Genomic DNA, 22,476 nt, shown 5'->3' on the forward strand with positions numbered 1-22,476 from the left:
TTCAAAATTCGATAAATAAATCACCTTACCAAGACTTTATCAAATCGAAGAACGACTTATGGATAAAAGTACATTGTTAACAGAAGCTCATAAGAGCTAGGCCTCCCAGATACGCCAATAGAAGCTTGAAAGCGGAACAGAAGCTCGAAAGCTAAACAGAAGCTTGAAAGCTAATTAGAAGCTCATAAAAGCTTAATAGAAGCTCATAAAAGCTGAACAGAAATTAATAAGAGTTGAACAGAAGCTCGTAAAAGCTTAACAGAAACTCATAAGACTTGAATAAAAGCTCGTAAGAGCTGAACAGAAGCTCGAAAGAGCTAAATAGAAAGTAAAACATGAGAGTTCGTAACAAATGTTGAACCCTGGTTTACTTGGGTAATTTGTCGACATCTTCCTTCAATAGCGTCATATGTCAAATAACGAATGTACTCAAATCTCGTGTTCCATTCAACCCGAATATTCAATTCAATATTATAATTCCAACAATAATTCATTTTCAACAATAGAATAAATACATAATACTATTTATCAAATTTATATAAATATTAAATTTTAACTGTACAAACTTACCTAAATTGAATTGTAATAATTGCAGAAGTTCAGCGACTATCTCGCTATTTTTCCTCTTTCACGAGTATTTACGGGATCTTGATATGAAGCAAAAATAGGTAAAACTAGCTTAAAACCCCCTCCTATGGCTTTTGACTGAAAATTTGAAAAAGAATGTCTAGAAAACCTTAAGATTTCAATTTGTAATTTTAATTTCATAAAATTTACAAATTTGCCATTAAATGGCTTTATTTTACTGTTTTTTTCTCCTTATGCCGCCTTATCCATCCAATTTGGGTCTAATTATTACTTAGGTTCTTTTTTATTTATTATTTAAGCCATTTTATCACTTATTTGTTATAATTAGCAAGTTTTGCACCTTTTTCAATTTAGTCTTTTTTAATTAATTAACTATCTAAATGTTAAAAATTTTCAACGAAACTTTAATACTATCTTAATGACACTCCATAAATATTTGTAAAAAATATTTATGGCTCGATTTATAAAAAATAGGTCCCGATACCTCATTTTCTAAAATCGCTTAACCTAGGGTGTTACCACTCAAACCTAATAATTCACTATAAGACATAAATTACCAATTCAAAAATCTTTTTAAAACTACATTTGACTTGTAAATAAGAAATAATAAAATTTAAGAGCTTACTCATCAGATTTGGTGGCCTTGAGTTACTATTTCCAATACCACTGAAAAATCGGGTTGTTACAGTGATCGTAGGAGACCCCGACCGCAACAAATGGCAATACAGATTATCATTCGATTTCCAAACATCAAACAACACTGTCGAATGCGAAGCACTAGTTTTAAGACTACAGTTGGCACGCCAATTGGGACTAGAGATCTGATCATCCACACGGATTCCCAATTAGTGGTGAAACAAATAAATGACGAATATGACGTAAAAGAAGCAACCCTAAAAAAATACCATATTATGGCAACTCAGCTGCTTGCAGGATACCATAAAGCCCAGGTTAAGCAACTTCTAAGAGATGACAACACACGCGCCGATGCTTTGTCAAAGTATGACAACACACGCGCCGATGCTTTGTCAAAGTTAACATCTTCCATCACTATCGATCAAAGAGGGAAAATCATGCTCGAGCATAGAGAAGTACCAAGCTCTGATACCCCCAAATACTCTGTATGGCCCAAAAAGAAACATGGATGGCGTCTGTAACCCACATATTGCAACGTAAACAAGAATTTCAAAATAGAAAATAGCTCGTAAAACTACAACGCAAGGCGGCGAGATATGTCATCTCTACGAACTATGAATATTTATTAAACTCTCAATACATCAATTAGATATTTTCCCATTGTGAACTCATTACATGTTGAATTAAAACAACGTGTTTTATCCCATGATTAATAGATACACCCTTCTAGAAGGTGTGCTATATAGAAAAGGGATTTCACACCCATTGCTGCAATGCCTTTCCCCATCGAAAGCTGAATATATTATGAAGGAGATCCTGAAGGTATTTACGGTAACCATTTGGGAGGAAGATTGCTCACACAGAAAATATTCAGGCAAGGGTACTACTGGCCTACCATACATGAAGACACCTAGAAGTTAGTTCACAGATGTGATTCCTACCAAAAGAACACCAAAATATACCGACAACTAGCGGAGCCCCTTCAAGTTGACAGGCCCTCAGCCTTTTTTGATTTGGGGGGTTGATATCCTCAGCTCATTCCCCATGGCCACGGTGCAAAAAAATTCATAGTAGTGATTGTAGATTACTTCACCAAGTGGATCGAAGCCAAAGCCTTGGTGATCATCATAGAAAAACAAATGGAGCCTTTTCTATGGAATTCAATTGTTTGTAGATTTGGGATACCTCGCACTATCATCACAAACAACGGTATGTAATTCCAAGGAAAGTTTAAGTAGTTTTGCGCAGACCTCTAAATAAATTTAGCTTAAAGTTCGGTAAAAATACCACAAACCAATGAACAGGTGGAAGCCATGAACAAAAAAATCTTGATAGCCCTCAAGAAAAAAGTGGGTGAGCTCAAGGGGGCTTGGTTGGAGGGATTGCTTAGGATCCTATGGGTACAGCGAACTACACCTCACACTGTAATGGGGGAAACAACTTTCTCTCCCTTTTACAGTGTAGAGGCTGTAATCCCTGTGGAGATCGGTTTAAGGTCGCATAAGCTGCGACACTTTAATGAGGAAACTAATCAAGAAGCCCTCAGGCTTAACCTAGATTTGATCGATGAACTCAGAGAGACAGCTAAAATTATAAACGCAACGAACGCCCAACAAATAGCTCGATATTATAAGTCCAAAGTCAATAATAAGCAGTTTTAAATGGGTGACCTCATTTTAAGGAACATCGAAGCCAGCCTACTTGCCTCCCGATGAGGAAAAATGGCTTTAAATTGGGAAGAGTCATATAAAGTGATAGAAAAGATAGGTTATGGAGCATATAAACTAGCAAGAATGGAGGGCATAATTGTACCACAAACTTGGAATGCCCAACACCTCAAAAATACTATGTATGAATCTTTAACTTAGGAATGAAATTTTTTTTTCCAATAGCATTTCCCAGCTGTTGTGCTAAGCCTCGCAAGTGAAGAGCCGCAAGCTCTAATACAGTTAGCAAAAGCGAAGCTCCCAACTGTCATGCTAAGGCTCGTAGGCGAAGAGTTGCAACCTCTTGCACAGATAGTGAGAGCAAACCTCCTAACTGTTGTTAAGGCTCGCAAGCGAAGAGTCGCAGCCTCCAACACAGTTAGTGAGAGCAAAGCTCCCAGCTGTCGTCCTCAGGTTCGCAGGCGAAAAGCCAAAGCCTCCAACACAGTTAGCGAGAGCAAAACTCCCAGCTGTCATGCTAAGGCTCGCAGGCAAAGAGTTGCAGCCTCCAACACAATTAGCAAGAGCAAAGCTACCAATTGTTGTGTTAAGACTTGCAAGTGAAAAGTCACAACCTCCAAAAAAGTTAGCGAGAGAAAAGCTCCTAGCTGTCGTACTAAGGCTCGCAGGTGAAAAATCACAATCACCAAAGTTAAAATCTCCTAGCTACCACATTGAAACTACCACATTGAAACTACCGGATGAAAAACCACGGCCCTAAGCACAATCACCAAAGTTAAAATCTCACTGCCTTGCAATCCTCTAAAATTTTCCAAGTATAAAAAGTTCGTGGAGTCACATTCTTAGCTTATTATTTTAGAAATTTTCCCAAGTGCAAAACGGCTTACAGATCCATGCTCGAAGTTGATGATTTTCGAATATTTTACTTAAAGCTCACACAATTATGTAATTGTGTGACAAGTATAACAAGCTCGCAAAAAGTCAATTTTCTCAAAGTAAACTCTTGTTTCACTAAAGAAAATACAAAAGAAAAAATAAATTACAGTACATTTATAATACATCGTCTCCCTCACTAGCACCTGGGTTCAAATTATCAATAAGGACAACATTACTATTCACAGAAGGGATCGTCTCCTTAATTGTTGGATCCTCTTCTACGTAGAAATCTAGAGAATTCTTCCAAGTAGACACGAAGAAATTTCATGCAGCACCCGAGGGGCATAATACATCGAAGCCCAACTCATTCATATCCACCTCTGCGAGAGCATCGAGATCCACTTTGCGAATATCAAAAGGACCAGTAGCGACCTGGGCATGAAGTAGTGTATTCAACTACAGCTTAGAAATAAAACTTACAATGTTCTCATTATTTTCTTCTTGAAATCCTCTAAGACCTGACGTTGTTCCCTGAGCATGCTATCCACTTGGTCATAACACTCCCGAACAATCCTATTTTTTTCGGTCCCCATTTAGCTCAGCCTGTAGAACTTCTTTGCTCTCCCTTTCATTGATCAACTCTCGCTCCAACCCATCAGCTTTAATTTCCACAACGGACAAACACTCTTGGAGATCCACGTTTTGATTATTAATAGTCTCATTCTCCTCTATCATCTTATCACGTTGCTCAAGAGCCCTTGCCAACTCTATTTTAATGTTAACGAGCTCCTTCTGGTGAGCTTCTTCATACTTTAGTCTAATCGTGTTAGCTTCAAATAATAGAAATTGTAGAGATGAAGAAAGACTCATCCCTAAAAGAGCTATTGAACTAGAGTCCCCGCGCCATGGATATGGGCACTTGCCAACCCCAGCATGTGCTTTATCAGTAACAGGTACAGAATGAAGGCATTGTGAGATAGCTGGTGGGGTATCTTTGTCGACAATAATCGGCGAGCTTATAGGGGGAATAGATGGAGAGCTCGCCTGCAGAAAATTGCTAGGACTCTGAGTCCCAATGACGGTGGCAATAATGCCAACAGGATCTAACCTTCTTTTACTTCGACCCTCCAACCCTATGCTATCCCTCTCTTCGTCGCTCACAGAGCTAACACGCACATCCTCCGCAATAGTCTTGCACTTCTTGCAATAACCCTATGATTAGTAGGAGCAGCTAACAAATTAACCTGTTGACTACCACCTTCCGCACGTGAAGACTTCGCAAGAGCGAATAGGCACAACCTCTTCTCATAATAATGATCGAAAAATTTACAGGTTCCTCTACACGACCAGTCAATATTAGGCCCAAGTCATCACAAGCGTATTCAGGTCACGTGCGCTGCTCAGGCAATGCGCCAACAGAAAGGGCAACTTCCTCACTATCACCAGGCCTCCACCCGTTAGGGCTATAACCCTTTAAACAGTAATAAAAGACATTTATTGTCCTGATCAGATCCTCTAGAACCAATAAGCGCCCAACACGAAATCCCTAGAGTTCAGCCACGGCTTCGTTGAAGGAGAGACTCCGCTGGAACGAGCACATATCTTGACACGATGAAGACCACATTATCAGGAACCCAAAGTCCTCACCAAGTTTGCTACGAACTCAGATGTACTTCCCCTAATTTAGATGAATGTTCGATAGTGGTTCGAGATGATAGACTTCACCCTCTTGCGATGAAAGAAATAGTAGAACCTTAACGAGTTCCCCCAATTATTATCTTTCAATTGATATAAATGCTGAAAAACTACGAGCAAAAGAACCACGCCACGCTGAGAGTAGTCAATGAAATATGCCATGACTATCCATCAAGCGAAGCTCGAGAGCTGACCAGCGGCAACATTGTAGTCCTTAAGCAGATTACAAAAGAAATGATGCAACGGCAAGTGGAACCCAGCCTCATGCGCATGGAAGGGAAAGAGGAAACTGTCATTAGTGATCTCGCACAACAGATGCAACCTTCCTGGAATGGAGAACTCATATGCAAAGTTAGGAAGTTTTATCCCTCGAACGCCCAATATTTGTCGCAAATCCTCCGACTTGGTGGTACAGGGGTAAAGTTTATCCGTCACTAGAATCAGAGATGATCAATCTCGTGATGAATAGGGTTGAACCCTCCAATTTTTGATACCCCTCATTCTCACCATAACTCAAGTAAAATAAAGAAGTAAAAACTTTAAAAGAAAAAGTAAGGTCTTTAAAAAATTACCTTTCTCCTGATTGTAAAGAGTGCTACAGATGAAATATTTAAGGTTCAGAGAGACACCCCTTTTAAAAAAGTTCCCTTCCCGCCTTTTAGACAATTCATATAACCAAAGAAAATCAATGGCCCAGATATAGACGGACTAAAACGGTTCAATTTTCAATAGTCAGATACGTACGCATGAGAATCACTCACAAACGTGCCCAATAAGTTACATTTAATGCTGGTATGATGGTCCTAAGGAGCACTACTTTATGACACCTCTTAGGCCCATTTTAGGGGGGAGTAGATTGTAATATGTCCATAACCTGAGGCTCAAACTCTAGAAAAAATCTAAACCACTGACCTATGACTCGATCGTGAGAGGGGACAATGTGAACTTGATCACAAGGCAAAGCCATAAACCCAGCTTTCAGGATCCTAGTGCGAGCTATAAGACAGGACCGCAAAACTAGCTTGCGAGATAAGAGTAAAAACTGAGCTTGGGAGGATCTAAGGAAGGTCGCAATCTCACTTTGCATATACCCATCGAACTTGCAGGAAGTACAACATGCTCTACAGGGCACTAGACACGTGTCCAACGGGTACAGAGTTCACCGAGAGCACCAGTCCCAGTAGCAGAATGGATCGCGTGCTCCGTAAACACGTGCCCAATAAGCTTGGAGTTTGCAGAGAACGTCAATATTAGAGGCAGTAGAGTCAATACAAAATAATGGGATCCTATCATGAGCTATAATAGTATCAGTAATATCATGTATACATACCCTGATACTCATGTCAATAGGGGGCAAGCAAAATATTACTCAATAGAAATCTTAATCAAAATTAATGTGAAAAGAAAACCCAAATTATTAGTTTTAATATCCATTTGTATTATAAAGATAGTTGAAACTTCTCTTTTTCCAAATTTTAATCTTTATGTCTGTAGCGCCCCAAATTTATTAGTTTTGAATTGCTAAATTATATTAAGTAAATTGATTTAGTTCAACGGTTAAGTGATTTAGATGTGTGCTTGAGGTCATGTGTTCAATTCCCTTTTCTTGAATTTTGGATATTTTTATTTCTTCATCTACTTGTCTTGTTAAGGTTATTTTTAATTTTTCGTGAGTTGTTAGTAAGAATGAGTCTATTAGTTCGATGGTTAAACATTCACCTTTTCCTTGCGACCTAAGTTCAAATCTTGTAGTGCCAAAGTAAGATTTATTTTTGTTTCCCTCTTGTTGTGCCACCCATAGTAGCAGAATGCTGATTAAATTCAAATTATTAATGGCTAGATAGGATGATAATTGATCATATTGGTTAGGATTGGGTAAGTTAATATTTTTTATTTTTTAAAAAAAGGAAATATCCCTAAAATTACTCTTCAAGTTTGTCGTCCAACTCCCCCACTCCTTCCATACTCTCTACTTTTCATCTTGTTTCCATTTTTTTACTATTGAGTTTTGTTTTTCTCTACTACCAAATTTGTTTTCACTTTTCACCTCTATTTTCTTTCTTTTCTTTTCTTGATTTCGATCCCTGCCATAATTCGGCATAAGCATTCCATTATTCTTTCTCTTTTTGCCATTCCAAACTCTGTTTTGCCATTATTCTTCCATGTTTTGGTGTCGGTTGGTTGTGGTTGAAGTGTTGTATTAAGGTGTTACATCTCGAGTGAGAACGTTGGCATTATTTCTTTTTTGTTGATTTGGTCTTACGGAGGGTAAGTGATCTTTTAAATTGGTTGTTAGTGCTTAGTTTAATGGTTTTGTTGTACTGATAGGAGAAGATCGTGACATATACAACGTTCTTCCAGTGAATTAGATGCTATAGGACTACTGATTTTCTGGGTAAGTGAGCAAACGCCCAAGTTTAGAGGTTGTTTTGTTAAGTAATCTAGTGTCAAATATTTTAATTCGGATTTGGTGTGTGTTTGTTAATAGGTTCAATTTGGATATCATGTGTAGGTTCTTAATTTGCTGTTGTAGAAACGATATCTTAGGAGCATTCAAGTGTGTCCCCTAACCCTACACGATTTGTATGTGTGGCGTTAACTTAAAATTTCAAAAAATAAGTGAAAATTTTGATATTGTTGACCTCACATGGTCGTGTGTTTGGCAGTGTGAGCCACATGGGTGTGTGGTTAGCTGTGCGAGCCACACGTGTATGTGGTTGGCCATGTGCCAAACCATACTGGCCACACAGTTTAGATAGGTAAGGCGTGTGGACCTGTTTCGAGTGGTTTGTTGGGCCTCATTTGGGCCAAATTTAGAAATTTTGGAATCTAGTTTGTAAGTATCAAGTGAGTAAGTTTAACCATGTTAAGTCGTAACTCTTTGTGTTCGTATATTGATATGAGTATGATTCCAATTAGTAAGACTCAGTAAAAGCTAAAATATTATGCTTATGTCCTCTTAATTACTATGTAGGAGCATATGTGGCATGAACACTTTGTATGTTTTTGCATATGCATTAGGGAGGGGTATGATTATGTGATGGAGAAAGTTTGATTCTGGCAGTTTATTTGCACTATAATTCTGGTGGTTTTCCCGCAATATATATTCTGGTAGCACAGCTGCATATTATTTAAGTGGTATACAACCACATTATGGGATGACTAGTTCTTATAGACCTATTTGATGTGATTGGTTGAACGGAATTGGTGTGTAGTGGATGGGGGTAGGAATTTCTGTAAGACATTACTATGCTCAGTATGTTATAATTTCTAACCTGTTCGTTCTAGTATATGCATCTATGCGTGATTCTGTTATGTGATTTTACTTGTGGGTCAAGGTACACACTGAGCTTTATAGTTCACCCCGTTTGCTTAATCTTTTCAGGTAACTCTCAGACTTAGGATTTGGCAGCACTCGGGAGCTTGAACTGGTTATTTTAACTAAAACTGATTCAATGATTTTTATTTTAAAATTTATGGGCTTTTGGACTGTTGAATTGTTTTGGACTTTATTAGTGGTTTTGGGATTTGCTAGTATTTAGCTAGTTTTTCTTTTAATTTCGGCATGATTTATGAAAATTAAAAATTAAACGTTCGATTTCTAAAATTAAACAAGCTTAAGAATTTTCCGCTTATGCTGCAAAGTTTTAATCAAGTGTACGCGTTTTTACAAAGTAAATAAATTAAGTTGATAGCATGATGTTTATAGTAAATTGAATATTATAAGTAAACGATTCAAAATTCACATACACTTCCAACTAAAAGGATAAAAACAAGTTATGGTAAAATATTTGATCTCAAAATAGGTTTAGTTTTGAAATCAAAACATCAAAACTTTGAAATATTAATGTAACCTTCATGATCCAACCATAATTTATAGTTCAAATATAGGGTGTTACAATGTTTAAACAATTTTTTATTTTTTTACTTGAATTTGCAAAGACGAGAAATGATCAAATATATCATTTAAGACAATATCTCTCGTGACCCTCAATGTATCAACCACAATGGTAGGCCCAAATTTGTATATGCTAAATGTCATAGAAAAGATAGCAAGAAAGATTATGATAAGGGGGGACCAAACCACAGTAGAAATATAACAAAGATGATGACAATATTTCGTGTGAGAAAGAAACTCATGTTTGTTTTGTTTTGTAATGAATAATAAAATTCAAACCAATAATTTAGCTTAGCGCAGTTGATGGATAGAAGGTTACCCCCCTCTCTCTCTCTCACTCTGTCTCGTTATCCATATTCTAAATAAAGCCAAATCCTATCTTCTCTATCCCTAATATAGTGTCAACAATGGCGGTGGCCATGCTTTGCAGAAAGCCCACTATACGTTTTCCTTTTTTCCCTTTGTGGTTCACATCTAACCTACCTCCTTTTATCTTTTTAAGCTCAACACTAATTTTCATGTCTGAATTTTGTTTATACCTGTAAAAAATTCTAAAGGTATCTAACACATTACTTATGAGCGGGTGATTTTTGACGAGATTAGAGTTAAATTTATTTTGAAGACTTGATAATAACATAAATAATTTAATTGAGAGGATAAACAAAAATTTAAGCGTTAAATTTTGTGTTCAGTGTTGAACCATCTCTGGAATAAAGAATTATATGAAGAAGGTATAAAAGGTCAATCATTTTCCAGAAAATAAAAGTAGTTTTAACTTTTTACATATATTTATATTACGTCAACATCAATGATTTGAGCATCAAATAAATTTTATCCTAATTAAATGGATAGGCTTAAGTGATTCTACTATATCTTTCTTATTTCCCTTCTATGTTAACCACTAGTGTTTTACGTGGCTTAGGAAAAAGCACCAACATGTGTTTTCTTCCTTTTCTCAAAATTTTGGCTTATATCTCAAAATATATCTAATTTATACCATTTTACTCACAAGTGGTATCTAAACTATACTCTGTTACTTAAAGTAGTGCTCAAGTTACACACATTTTTCTCAAGTTAATGCCTAAAACTTTTTTTTTTATCACAAGTACTGAAACTTAAATTATAATCTATTACCCAAATTACACCATCCATTAAAAATTTCTTAGCCAATTATTTTGTGACATATAAAAATTTTCAATTAAAAAATCCCAAAAGGTAAAATATTATTTTCTTAAGTTTTTTTAAATTATAAACATATTCATATATTTTGTTCTTTAAATACATAATTTATGATACAAAATAAAAAAATTCTTCACTAATGAGATGAATTCCGATATCAAAAGAAACTCTAAAAGAAAGCCCTACCAAAAAAATTATTTTATTTTAATTTATTTTTCTCAATGCAATTAAAAGTATAGAAAAAATATTTGGTACATCGACAATGGAGCTTTTAGACTCCACAACCACAAGTAAGGTCACGGAGTTGACAAATATTTTATAAGAGATATGTGACAATTTTTTAAGGTTGCTTGTGGAATAAAATATATATATTGCCAGTGTACCAAATAATAACCCAAAGTATAACTATTTTTATACAAATTAAAAGTATAACTATTAATAATACTATGCTAATATATTAAAAATCCTTAAACTACTACATTTTATTTAATCAAGCCGTTAAACTATTTGTGTAGTTAATTAAGCTCCTAACCTATGATTTTTATTCATAAAACCCTTGACTTTAATATTAAAGTAAAAATTTTGAATTTCAAGCTCTTTTCTAATTTCTTGTTGATGCAATAGAAATTATATACACTTTAACATCAACATAAAATTTAAAAGAGTAGTAAAAATTTTCAAAAGAGTATTTAAGTGTGTTATGTATAGATAAAAATACTATAGAGGCCTTTGTATTAGAGTCGATTTTATTTTACCTCTTTACTCAAAACATAGATAAATTAGTCTCTAAAAATAAACTAATTCTTTTTATTAAAAATAATATTTATTTATACCGTTAAAAATATCATCAATTTCTGTACATTTATTTCCATTTTTTTACAATAATACAACTTGTATAACAGTTTGGCATGGTGGTAAAAATAATTTTGTATATTCTTTTTAATAAATCAAAGATACTTCTTTTCCCTAAAAGAATTTAAAATTTTATTTTAAATTTTAAGAATAATTTTATTTTTATTTTTAAGAATACTAACAAAAAACTTATTTTTAATTCAAAATTTATCCTCATGGGTTTTTACCCAAATATGTTTTTAAAAAAATTTAAATCCCTAAATAGGTTGTCAGCTAGATTAATTACCAAAATGCTATTTTTTTTAATCGCTACTTATCGACAAGCTGAATCAATTTTTTATATTAAAAAATATTTTTTGTTTAAATAAAATATTTTTTTATTTTTATTAAAAATATTTAAATATATATACAGATAAAAATACGGTCAACGGGTCAAAATACGAGTAAAAAAGGGTCGCGCCTGACAGGTAGGCGCCGCTGCTAGCAGCTGTTGCTACACCACCATGTTGCTGCTGTCCCTTCAATGGGAAGAAAAAGTTGCAAATGGGGGACCTTATAAGCATGATCCCCCAAACCCCATGTATCCACCGGAAGAGAGAAAGAAAAGAGAGAAAGGAGAAGAAAAAAAGAAGAAGAGAAGAAGAAGAAGAAGAAGAAGAAGAAGAAGAAGAAGAAGAAGAAGAAGAAGAAGAAGAAGAAGAAAGAAAGAAAGAAAGAAAAAAATGCAATGTATTATTTTAGTAAATAATTTTGTTTATAATTTAAAGAGTTTAATTAAGATATTATGATTTTTTGTTATTAATTATTAATTATAAATTAATTATGTTTAGTGTTTATAGTTTTGAATTAGTATTTTGTGTGAATGTAATTTTTTTGTTTTTATAATTATTTTAAAATTAATTTGTTAGTAATTTAGGATTATGTTATAAATTTTTGTGTTTGTAATTATTTTAAAATTAATTTATTAGTAATTTAGGATTAAGTTATAAATTGTTGTGTTTAGTTTAGTATTTGGTGAGTTTAACATATAAGTTTATAAAAAATTAAAAGCATTTCTTTAAAAGTTTAATCATAACTGACTCTTTTAATCATATAGTTGATGTTAACTCATTTAATTTTTATATAATGTAATTTTATTTTATTTTTATTGATTTATTAAAATGTTGATTAAATTTGTTGTTATATAATTTTATAGGTTGTTTAAAATAAACTACTCGGTATGTACCTATTTCTATTTTTATTTTTGAATTGTATGTTTTATGTTTAGATAGTTTATATTAATTTTAATTATATTATTATTGTAATCTAACATAATTTTTTTATTATAGGTAAATTATGGGAAATTATTAGATATTTACCGTGTTTTGTTTCGAAATTTGAAATAATTTATTGTATTTTTGAAACAAATTAAATGAATACATTTTTTAATTGCGATTTGCAAAGAAATGGGTTCTTTGATTAATAATAATAATAATAATAATAATAATCATATATCAAGTATTATTAATGAGATGGTAATAAAATTTTTATCTGATACTCATGTTATTTGCTTAATTAAATTATATTGTATTAACTATTTTGCTAATTTAATAATGTCAAGGTTCGTACTGCGTATTAAGGGACCGTGTTAATAGTGTAGGGTTTCTGCCAGATGAATGCCTAATACCATACTTAGAGTTAGCTGGGTTTAGATCAGCGGCATTGATCCAGACTTTTGATCTGCGATACGACTTGATTTCTGCTTTAGTCGAGGAATGGCGTTCGGAGACCCACACATTTCATTTGTCGTGTGGGGAGTGTACCGTCACTCTAGAGGATGTTGCACTATAGCTCGGGCTTCCCATCGACGGGAATGCGGTTACGGGCGTAAGTTCAATCTCTAGGTCGGCTACCTTTTGCTATGAATTACTTAGACGCTCGCCAAGTGAGGCAAAATTTACCAGTTTGAGATTTTTCATGGCTAAAGGCCTATTTTGAACATTTGCCGAGTACTGCCAATGAATGGGAGGTGATGCAGGCTGTTCGAACTTACATTATTCACCTTATAGGGGGTGTACTCATGCCGGATGCAAACGGCAGTACGGTCCACTTGATGTACTTACCCCTATTATCCAATTTGCATAACACCCGGTCATACAGTTAAAGGTCTGCAATTTTAGCCATGTCGTATCGCGAACTTTGTCGGACGACAGATCCTTCTGTGATGGACATAAGCGAATGCCTCTTACTGCTGCAGTCGTAGGCACTTTACCAGATGCCATTCTTGGCATCTATTAGTCACCAACCATATATATTTCCACTCATTAATAGGTGATGAATTTTTACTCGTTATAAGAATTAGTTGACTTTTTTTCATATTATATTATTCTAACAATTTCTTTTCATAGATGGAGTACTAATCCGGGTATCGAGAAGTCATACACGGTTCTGATATACCATCTGATGATTGAGAATCATGCTGGAGAGGGGGTAAGTTTTTCCAATATAAACTTTATTTTAGTATTTTATCTCACTCGACCCGCATTAATATGACAATGTTATTAACTGTGCAGTTCATTTGGATGTTGTATTCTGTTCCAGAAATTATGGCGGTTATTCCATCATTTGCCCACGTCCACTCAAACCTATGGTGCATTAGCGCACCCGTTATCAATTTTCAAGTAGTAGAGTGGTATCATGGTGATCGAGTACTCCGAAAGTTCGGTTGCATACAATATATCCCGACACTGCCAGTACGATTAGGGGAGATCCATGGGATGAGTAGGAGGGGGAGGTATGGAAATGATTAGAAAGAAGTGCATGACGAATATATTATGATATAGAACAACCGATTGGGGAGGGTACTTCAGATGGATTGTGCTTTGGATCTGCAGCCCTCGTTAGAGTACATACAGTGGTACTATGAGATAGGGAAACCATTTTTGTTTAGTGGGCAGTCGATGGTAGTCCCTCCGCATACGACACTAATTGGGCAACCCCTTCCAGATCCGCATCATGCACCAGAGCCAGAGCCAGAGCCAGAGCCGGAGTCGGAGCCGGAGGCAGAGACGGAACTACATTCTAGGGATAGTTCTTATCATCTAAATTTGAGGGGCGATGACTATTTCCCGGGCTCGTCAGGCCGCGGATATCATTCAGAGTTTGATATCTTCAGCCCACTACCACCTCAGTACTCCAGTCATCCTAACTCGTATCCACCTCAGTACTCCGCTCCTTCCGGCTCGTATCCACCTTAGTACTTCGCTCCTTCTGGCCCGTATCCACCGCCGTACTCCACTCCTTCCGGTTCAAGTTCATCGATGGCATTTGAGACATATGATTTTTCATCTATGTTTCGCACACCCCTACATACGGATGATGAGAACGTTGATCACCGTAATCGCCCGCAACGTGAACGTCAAGCTCCACAAAAATATACCCCTAGAACCACACCATCAAACCATCAATTTTAGGGGGTTTTGTAATATAAATAACTTCATATTTATGTAATGAATATAGTTGATTGACTATCATCATACGATATCGGATAGGGGGAAAATGAAGCAATAGTAGGGCCCACCATTCGCACCTCTGAGTTAGGCACAACTAGTTGCGCCTGTCAGATAGGCTCAACTAGTCGTGCCTGTCAGATAGGCTCAACTAGTCGCGCCTCTCAGATAGGCTCAACTAGTCCCTGTATTTCGTATACTTGAGTTATATACTGATCCGGGAAAAAAATTAATAATATTTTACTTAAACAAAAAAATATTTTTTAATATAAAAAATTGGTTCGCACCTGTTAGATAGGCGCAATTAAAAAAACATACAATTTCAGTAATTAATCTAACTGACAATCTATTTAAGTATTTAAAATTTTTAATATATTTGGGTAAAAACCCTTATCCTCATTCATTACATTTTACAATACCATTTAACGCAATATTAACAAAGATATATAAAATTAATTTACCAGAAAAAAAAACACATTCATTTATCAACAAAATAAAATGCTATAAGTTTCAACTAGACAATAATATATTCCTAAAAAAATTGTGAAGCTTTTGTCATCGTGACATCAATTTGTTGGTGACATGACGTACTGTACTTCTTTGGCTAAAGAAAGCGGCGTCGTATGCAGCCGCAGTTGGCCAGTTGCGCGCCCGAGAAAATCTTTACCGGGAATGATATGAAATCACGAGAATTTGCTAATTTCACTGCTCTAGCCACGTGTCAGTAGAGAAGCAAGCATAAAAGTTGAGGCTAGACCACTGGCTTGGTCGGCGTCGCCCTCGCCCTGCACTGACTTGTCTAGCTGCCAACCATACTGCCAAATCTCAACTTTTTCAAGTGTCCCACACTCAAAATGATTTCTTTTTCTTTTAAGTGAAAGCCTCTGCAACTGAATTTCACCCTTTCGTCAAGAATTTTATCTTAGGTGACTAAGTCAAAAGGATGAGTATGAACTTATTTCAAAAACTTTGGTTTGCCACATTAAGATTCTAACTTGGATACTAAAAAAGAGTAAGAGGAAACTGATATCTTCTAGCTACCCATAGACTTGGCTACGGAGTCTTTATGTATGAATCTATTGAAAAGAAAAGGAAATCATTATTAGTCCTAACACTAGAAAAAATGGAACAACCAAACTCATTCACATAATTATTTTTAAATTTAATTTAACAAAAAATTTATTCTAATCTCAACATTTAATAGATATTTTTCTATCTTCGTATTATAACTTATATAATATAAAAGGGTCATAAATTATATCACATAAAGTATTTATTTAAGGATCTCATTACAATGGAATTATGTGAGATCTGTTTAAATTAACATTGAAATAAGAATATAGAATGATTTTCAAAGAAAAGTAATTGATTTAGCATGTTCCAAGCCATTAATATAATTTCTTAATTTTGATGCAATAGTTAATTTAAAAAGGATTTAACAGAATTAATAAAATCTCACATTAGATGTTATCTATTTTATGAGGTAAAATTAGAAAGAAATAAGAGAGAGAGAGAAAAGTTGGAGACAACGTAACATGAAGATAAGGAGATAATGGTATTGAGGATTGACTTGTGAGGCATGGTTAGGTTTCTTTCACATGCAAAATACAGCAATACCCTTTATTTCCCGTTTGAGGTCAGTCCAGCAGATGGGGTATCTTTCACGAGCTTTGTCATCCCCAAAAATAAAAACTAGAAAAGAAAAGAAGAAACTTATAGATATTGGCTTTTCAAACTCTACCTTTACGTCTTTAATGCTCCATACCAAGCTTGGATCCCACATATACTGATGGCAACCTTTATGATTTCATGTAGAAAAAGTCTTTTACCTCATTCAATCAATCCTTGTTTTTATATATCAACTTCCTTTTTCTTTCGCTCTCCCTCCGTTTCTTCTTTGGGTTATTTGGATAGATACAAAGTGCAATCCAGCAAAAGTTACAGCACGACCCGCAATTTAATTTCTACAAAGCATCAAGTCCGGGCGGCATTCTAGTTCTAGTAAATTTGTGTTTGCTTTTTATGTCAAGGTATGGATCAATTACTCATAATAATTCTTTCCAAAGGGTAACGTAACTCACCATGTGCTGCCATACACTTTTGGTCTGGAAATGAGATATCAACATCTCTTCTCTCCACAAATTTAGATTCTCAGTTATTTGGATGTTGCCTATTTAACCCCAAGTGGATTATGGTGAAAGACTTTTAACATCTTTTTAAATCTTTGAACATGTTATAGTATCAAGAGAAACAAAAATAATAATGGAATTTTGAACATTGAACGTAAAAAGCAGTAAGAGGGAAGCTTTCAGACTTGAATGGGATTTTGGAATTTTGTGCAGAGTTTGAAACCTAAAAAAATGAAAAGCGTAGCGTGGTGGACAACTGGGCATAACAGACGACGCGTGGCGCAGAGGTGCTTTAACTTTTGACAACCCAAGGCTGGCTCTGCCTCTTGCAATAAATACAAAAAGTAGCTTTTTAGCAGTTTTGGGCGGGGGACCTCTTCTTTTTGCCCTTTCATGGTCACTCCCTTCTATTTCTTCTTGCTCAAAAGAATGGGCGGATTTATAACAATATTTGCACCTCATGCAAAAACACATCCATGAAATTTTAGTATAATAAATTTGGTGGCAAACAAAAATAATAACTCGAGTTGCATAAGAAGAAGGGAGAGAGGAAGGCATGGCAATGCCCTCCCAATTAACTGTAAAAACAACTATTACAATAAAATTAGATATTAAAATAATATTATAGCCTAAACACATCGCAACCCATTCAAAGTGTCGTTAGACCGGAACTCAAACTTGCTCTATATCTAAAAGTAAAATCCTAAGCTTTAGCTTTACTGTCCTCCACAGCTATAAATACCACCAACCTCACCCTAGGGTCTCACCATATAATATCTGGGTTTCTTCTTCCTCCCCACCAAAATTCTTGTTCAACCCAAGATTTCTTCATTTCCTTAACCAAATAACCCTACTTTATTTTTCTTTTGTTATCTACTATTTCACTTTCTTTTCTTTTGTTTATACAAGGAAAAAGGGTCAGTTTTTTTAGCGCCCCTGTTTTTCTTCAATTTTACTCTTATACTCTTTGTTTCCTCTGTTTTGATTCAAATCAAGAATTAAAAAAATGCAAGAAATCAATCATCCTCTTGGATTCAATGATATTGTTAATATTGGATCTTCACTGTCACAGTTGATATTGTCAGGAGGCTCAAATACCTTAGATTCAATCTTCTCTCATTGCGCACCGTCAACGACGACAACTTCAACCGCCATCACCACCAACTGTATTTACGAGCCAATAGGCTCTTCAGTCTATCTCCGCCAGAGAGAGCTCCTTCAAAAGTTCAGCCAAGAGAACAACGGAAACGCTTCGTTTTCGTGCAACTCGCTAATGAACCGGATTCCGAGCTATCCAAACCCCGCATCGACGAGCAACTTCTATTTAAGTCCTGAAAAGAAGAAGCAATACAGGGGGGTGAGGCAGAGACACTGGGGTAAATGGGTGGCCGAAATCAGGCTCCCACAGAACAGAATGCGAATCTGGTTAGGCACATACGAAACAGCCGAAGCCGCCGCTTATGCGTATGATCGTGCGGCGTATAAGCTTAGAGGGGAATATGCAAGGTTGAATTTCGAAAACATCAAGGATCCGAGCAAGTTGGGTTTTGGAGATGGTGCTCGTTTGAGTGCTCTGAAGAACTCGGTGGATGCTAAGATTCAAGCCATTTGTCAAAAGGTGAAAAGAGAGAGGGCTAAAAAGAAAGCCAAGAAGGATCGTCCCGCAGAAGCTGAGAAAACAGTTAAGGTGACGGAATCCTGTTCATCGTCATCATCGTTATCGCCTGTGGTTTTCAGTGACAGTGTGTCTGATGGCGGATTTTGGAGATGTGAGAACTCGCCCTCCTCTGTTTCTAACGATTATCCAATGATGATGGCAGAGGAACCCCAATTCGAGGACTGTTTGCTTGCTAGAATGCCATCTTTTGATGCTGAATTGATATGGGATATTCTTGCCAATTAGGATTTCCACTTTCTCCAGTTATTTTTTCACCAAAAAAGCGAGAATTTTCAGCACGTAGCTGTTAAAAACGGAGAGACTTTTAAATAGTGTAAATGGTATTTTGTTGGGATTCTTACTTCCTTGTAATGATGTCCTGTTGTTCATTGTTTTCGATTTTAGGAACAAGAATGTTTTCTTTCTTGAATGGGAGTTGAAACGCTTACAAATAAATAGAAATTCCGGAGTAATATATTTTCAAGGTGATGCATGATTATTACAAATATGTGGGACCTTGAGAATGTGAATGAAAAATTCCCTCACTTCTTATCATGTCTATTTTTCCACAAGCACCATTTTACTATCAAAGGACATGATAGGGTTTTAAACCAAGCAGGTGAAGTTGAGCAAAGGTTGCGAATAAGATCACTCCCTTATCGTGAAAACACTAGAGCCACGGTCATGCCTTTTCCTTCGATTCTGAGGAAAGATGGTGGTCCTTCTTCTTAATCAACTTCAATCTTCATGTACATGTCCAAAAATATTGAAAGATGCCTATACATGGTACATGTTAGAGTATTATTGCAGATAATAGTCAGTTAGGAAGTTACAATCAGTTACAGTAAGTTGTTAACAGTTGTAGTCTGTTGAGGTAGTTACGTAAGCTGGTATTGAGTTGTGTATAAATACTGCTATTGATAATAAACAAAGATAAGAGTATTTCATAAATACTTAACATGGTATCAGACGTTCAATTTTTCCTGGGTTAGGGTTCTTGAGTTTTTTTTTCTCTTCGTTCTTTTCTGGTTCGCTGCATCAGTAATGGCTTCGCGTTCGGCTGATAATGTTGTAGACAGTCGATTCTTCTCTAATAAAAGAATCAGTGTGTTGCTTGATGATAATAATTACCTGTTATGGAGACAGCAGGTGCTTTTTGCAGTCAAAACACACAAGCTTCAAAGTTTTCTTGATCCAAGCACTGTTCCTCCTTCTAGACAGGTTGCGGATGAGAATGGTGTTTTGCAGGATAATATTGAATTTGCTCGTTTTGAGCAACAAGATGGTGCGCTAGCGTCGTGGCTTCTTTCCTCTGTAAGTGCCACTGTTCTTCCTTATCTTATAGGATTGGATACTAGTGCACAAATATGGTCTGGGTCTGCTGTTACCACTTTGTATGGCAGCAAAACCACGTCTAGGTTAATGTTTTATAGACGATCGCTGCATTCTCAGAAAAAAGGTGATTTGTCTATGAAAGATTTTTTGTTGAAAGTAAAGGGATACTGTGATTGCTTGGCCAACTGTGGAGAGATTATAAGTGAGCATGAGCATGAGCATGTCACAACTATACTCAATGGGCTATCGTCAGAATATGAATCAGTGATTATGATTGTTATTGCCAGTCAAGTTCCGTATGATGTGTAGGGGGTTACTTCTATACTTCTTGATGCAGAAGCAAGGCAGCAGGTGATGGTTCTTGAGACTCCTGGTTCTGCTAATCTAGTGTCTCACAAGTCTTCATCTGTGGAAGTGGATAATGGCTCAGTAACTGAGGCTAGTCGTTCTTTAGTACCTGAGTATAATTATCCCTCGTCAAATTGAGGAAGGGGACGAGGTCACTCGTATGGGTCCCGTGTTCAATGTCAGCTTTGCGGAAAACCTGGGCATCTAGTTGATAGGTGTTACTATAGGTTTGATTCGTCATATAAAAATACAGGGTACAGACCATTTATACCTCCACAAGCAAATCTCAGTATGGTTGGGTCAAGTCCTGCGATGGTACCTTGGATGCCACCCATGGCTGGTGTCACCTCTGCTGGTTACAATCCTATGTCAGGTTGGTCTGGTTTTTCTTTACCTGTCAATAACTGGTCTAATCAGTTTGCTCAAAATGCTCCGCAGTCTGGCACTTCTTCTTCACCTACTCCCCCACCACAGGCATGCATTGCAACTCCTGAAACTGTGACAGATACTACTTGGTATCCTGACTCAGGTGCTACTCATCACCTGACAAATTCTGCTGCTGTTTTAGGTGACAATGTGAATTACCATGGCCCAGGTAAAGTTTATGTTGGAAATGGTTCTGCTCTTCCGGTTATGTTAACAGGTCAATCATCTTTGCTAACTCGGTCCAGACCTTTGCTCATGCGATCACTATTGTTTGTTCCTGGCATAACGAAAAACTTGTTGTCTGTGTCCAAATTCACTAGAGATAACCAAGTGATATTTGAGTTTTATCCTACACAGTGCCTAGTTCGTGACTTGAAGACAAAGGAAGTTCTTGTTCGCGGCTCCGTCCATGCTGGCCTGTATAAGTTAAGCCTGAATAACTACTCGTTCCCAGTGGTGTCTTCAAACACAGCCCATTGTCTACATACTACGACCACAGCATCGCTAAATGTTTGGCATGCTAGGTTAGGTCACCCATGTAATAGCATCCTTAAGAAGGCTTTGAAACAGTGTAGTATATCAGTTGATGTGAATAAAGAAGTTCGTTGTTGCACTGCTTGTCATTTAGGGAAAGAGCGTAAGCAACCATTTACTCTGAATGTATCTGAGTATGCTATGCCACTACAGCTGGTGGTCACTGATGTTTGGGGTCCGGCTCATGTCTATTCAAATGGTTTTTGGTATTACGTTGCTTTTACTGACGCCTATTCTCGATATACCTGGGTGTATTTTTTGCATAGAAAGTCTGAAATTTCGAGTATTTTTCCCATTTTTCAAAGACAAGTTGAAAGAATGCTTGGTTGTAAAATCAAAGCCTTGCAAACGGATGAAGGCGGCGAGTTTCAAGCTTTGAAATGCTATTTGTCCCAACAAGGAATTACTCACAGACTAACATGTCCATACACTTCGGAACAAAATAGACTGGTGGAGCGCAAGCATCATCAAATCGTTGAAACTAGGTTGTCTATGCTAGCACATGCGTCTATGCCAGTTAGCTACTGGAATGATGCCTTCAGCAGTGCTATTCATCTGATAAATCGACTACCGACTTCTCCATTGGGCATCTCTCCATATGAAAAGTTGTTTCAAAAGCCTCCTCTATACTCAATGTTTCGGGTTTTTGGATGTCTGTGTTTTCCAAATCTTAGACCCTACAATAAGAACAAGCTGCAATATCAATCAACGTCATGCACCTTTTTGGGATACTCTCAGTGTCATCAAGGATATCGGTGTCGTACTAGCGATGGCAGAATATATGTATCTCGACATGTAACTTTTCATGAGGCTGAGTTTCCCTTCAAAGCTTTTAGTTCCAAGCAGGTACATGCAGCATCAAATTTACCAATAAGCTCAAAACTACTTGTTGTGCCTTCCAACGTTCATACACGTACTGTATTAGCAAGGGCACCTGATTCAGTACCTGCGGTCAGTTCTGATCAGTCATACAATGACAGTTCTGTACCTCGTGTTGCTAGTCCAGGGTCAGCTCCTAGTGTTAGTAACAGTGTTCGGGGGAATGGGTCTAATGAACCAAGTGTATTACCTTGGTCTGATGCACCAAGTGTGTTACCTCCTCCAATCTCAGCTTCTGTTAATTCACATCCGATGGTCACAAGAAGCAAGGCGGGTGTTTTTAAACCCA

General features: G+C 36.4%; 1 protein-coding gene across 1 annotated transcript; it reads left to right on the plus strand.

Moving 5' to 3' along the window:
• The first annotated feature begins 17,515 nt into the window (after positions 1-17,515).
• LOC105791351 (ethylene-responsive transcription factor ERF061) lies at positions 17,516-19,149 on the plus strand. Its single transcript, XM_012619391.2, has one exon. The coding sequence runs from the start codon at positions 18,015-18,017 to the stop codon at positions 18,909-18,911; it is 897 nt and encodes a 298-aa protein (XP_012474845.1). The 5' UTR covers positions 17,516-18,014; the 3' UTR covers positions 18,912-19,149.
• Positions 19,150-22,476: the final 3,327 nt, after the last annotated feature.

The sequence above is a fragment of the Gossypium raimondii genome, chromosome 8 (genome assembly GCF_025698545.1).
Source record: "Gossypium raimondii isolate GPD5lz chromosome 8, ASM2569854v1, whole genome shotgun sequence".
Lineage (NCBI taxonomy): Eukaryota > Viridiplantae > Streptophyta > Magnoliopsida > Malvales > Malvaceae > Gossypium > Gossypium raimondii.

Excerpts from the sequence above, each read along its gene's own strand:
- LOC105791351 (XM_012619391.2), top strand. The coding sequence starts at position 18,015 with ATGCAAGAAATCAATCATCCTCTTGGATTCAATGATATTGTTAATATT.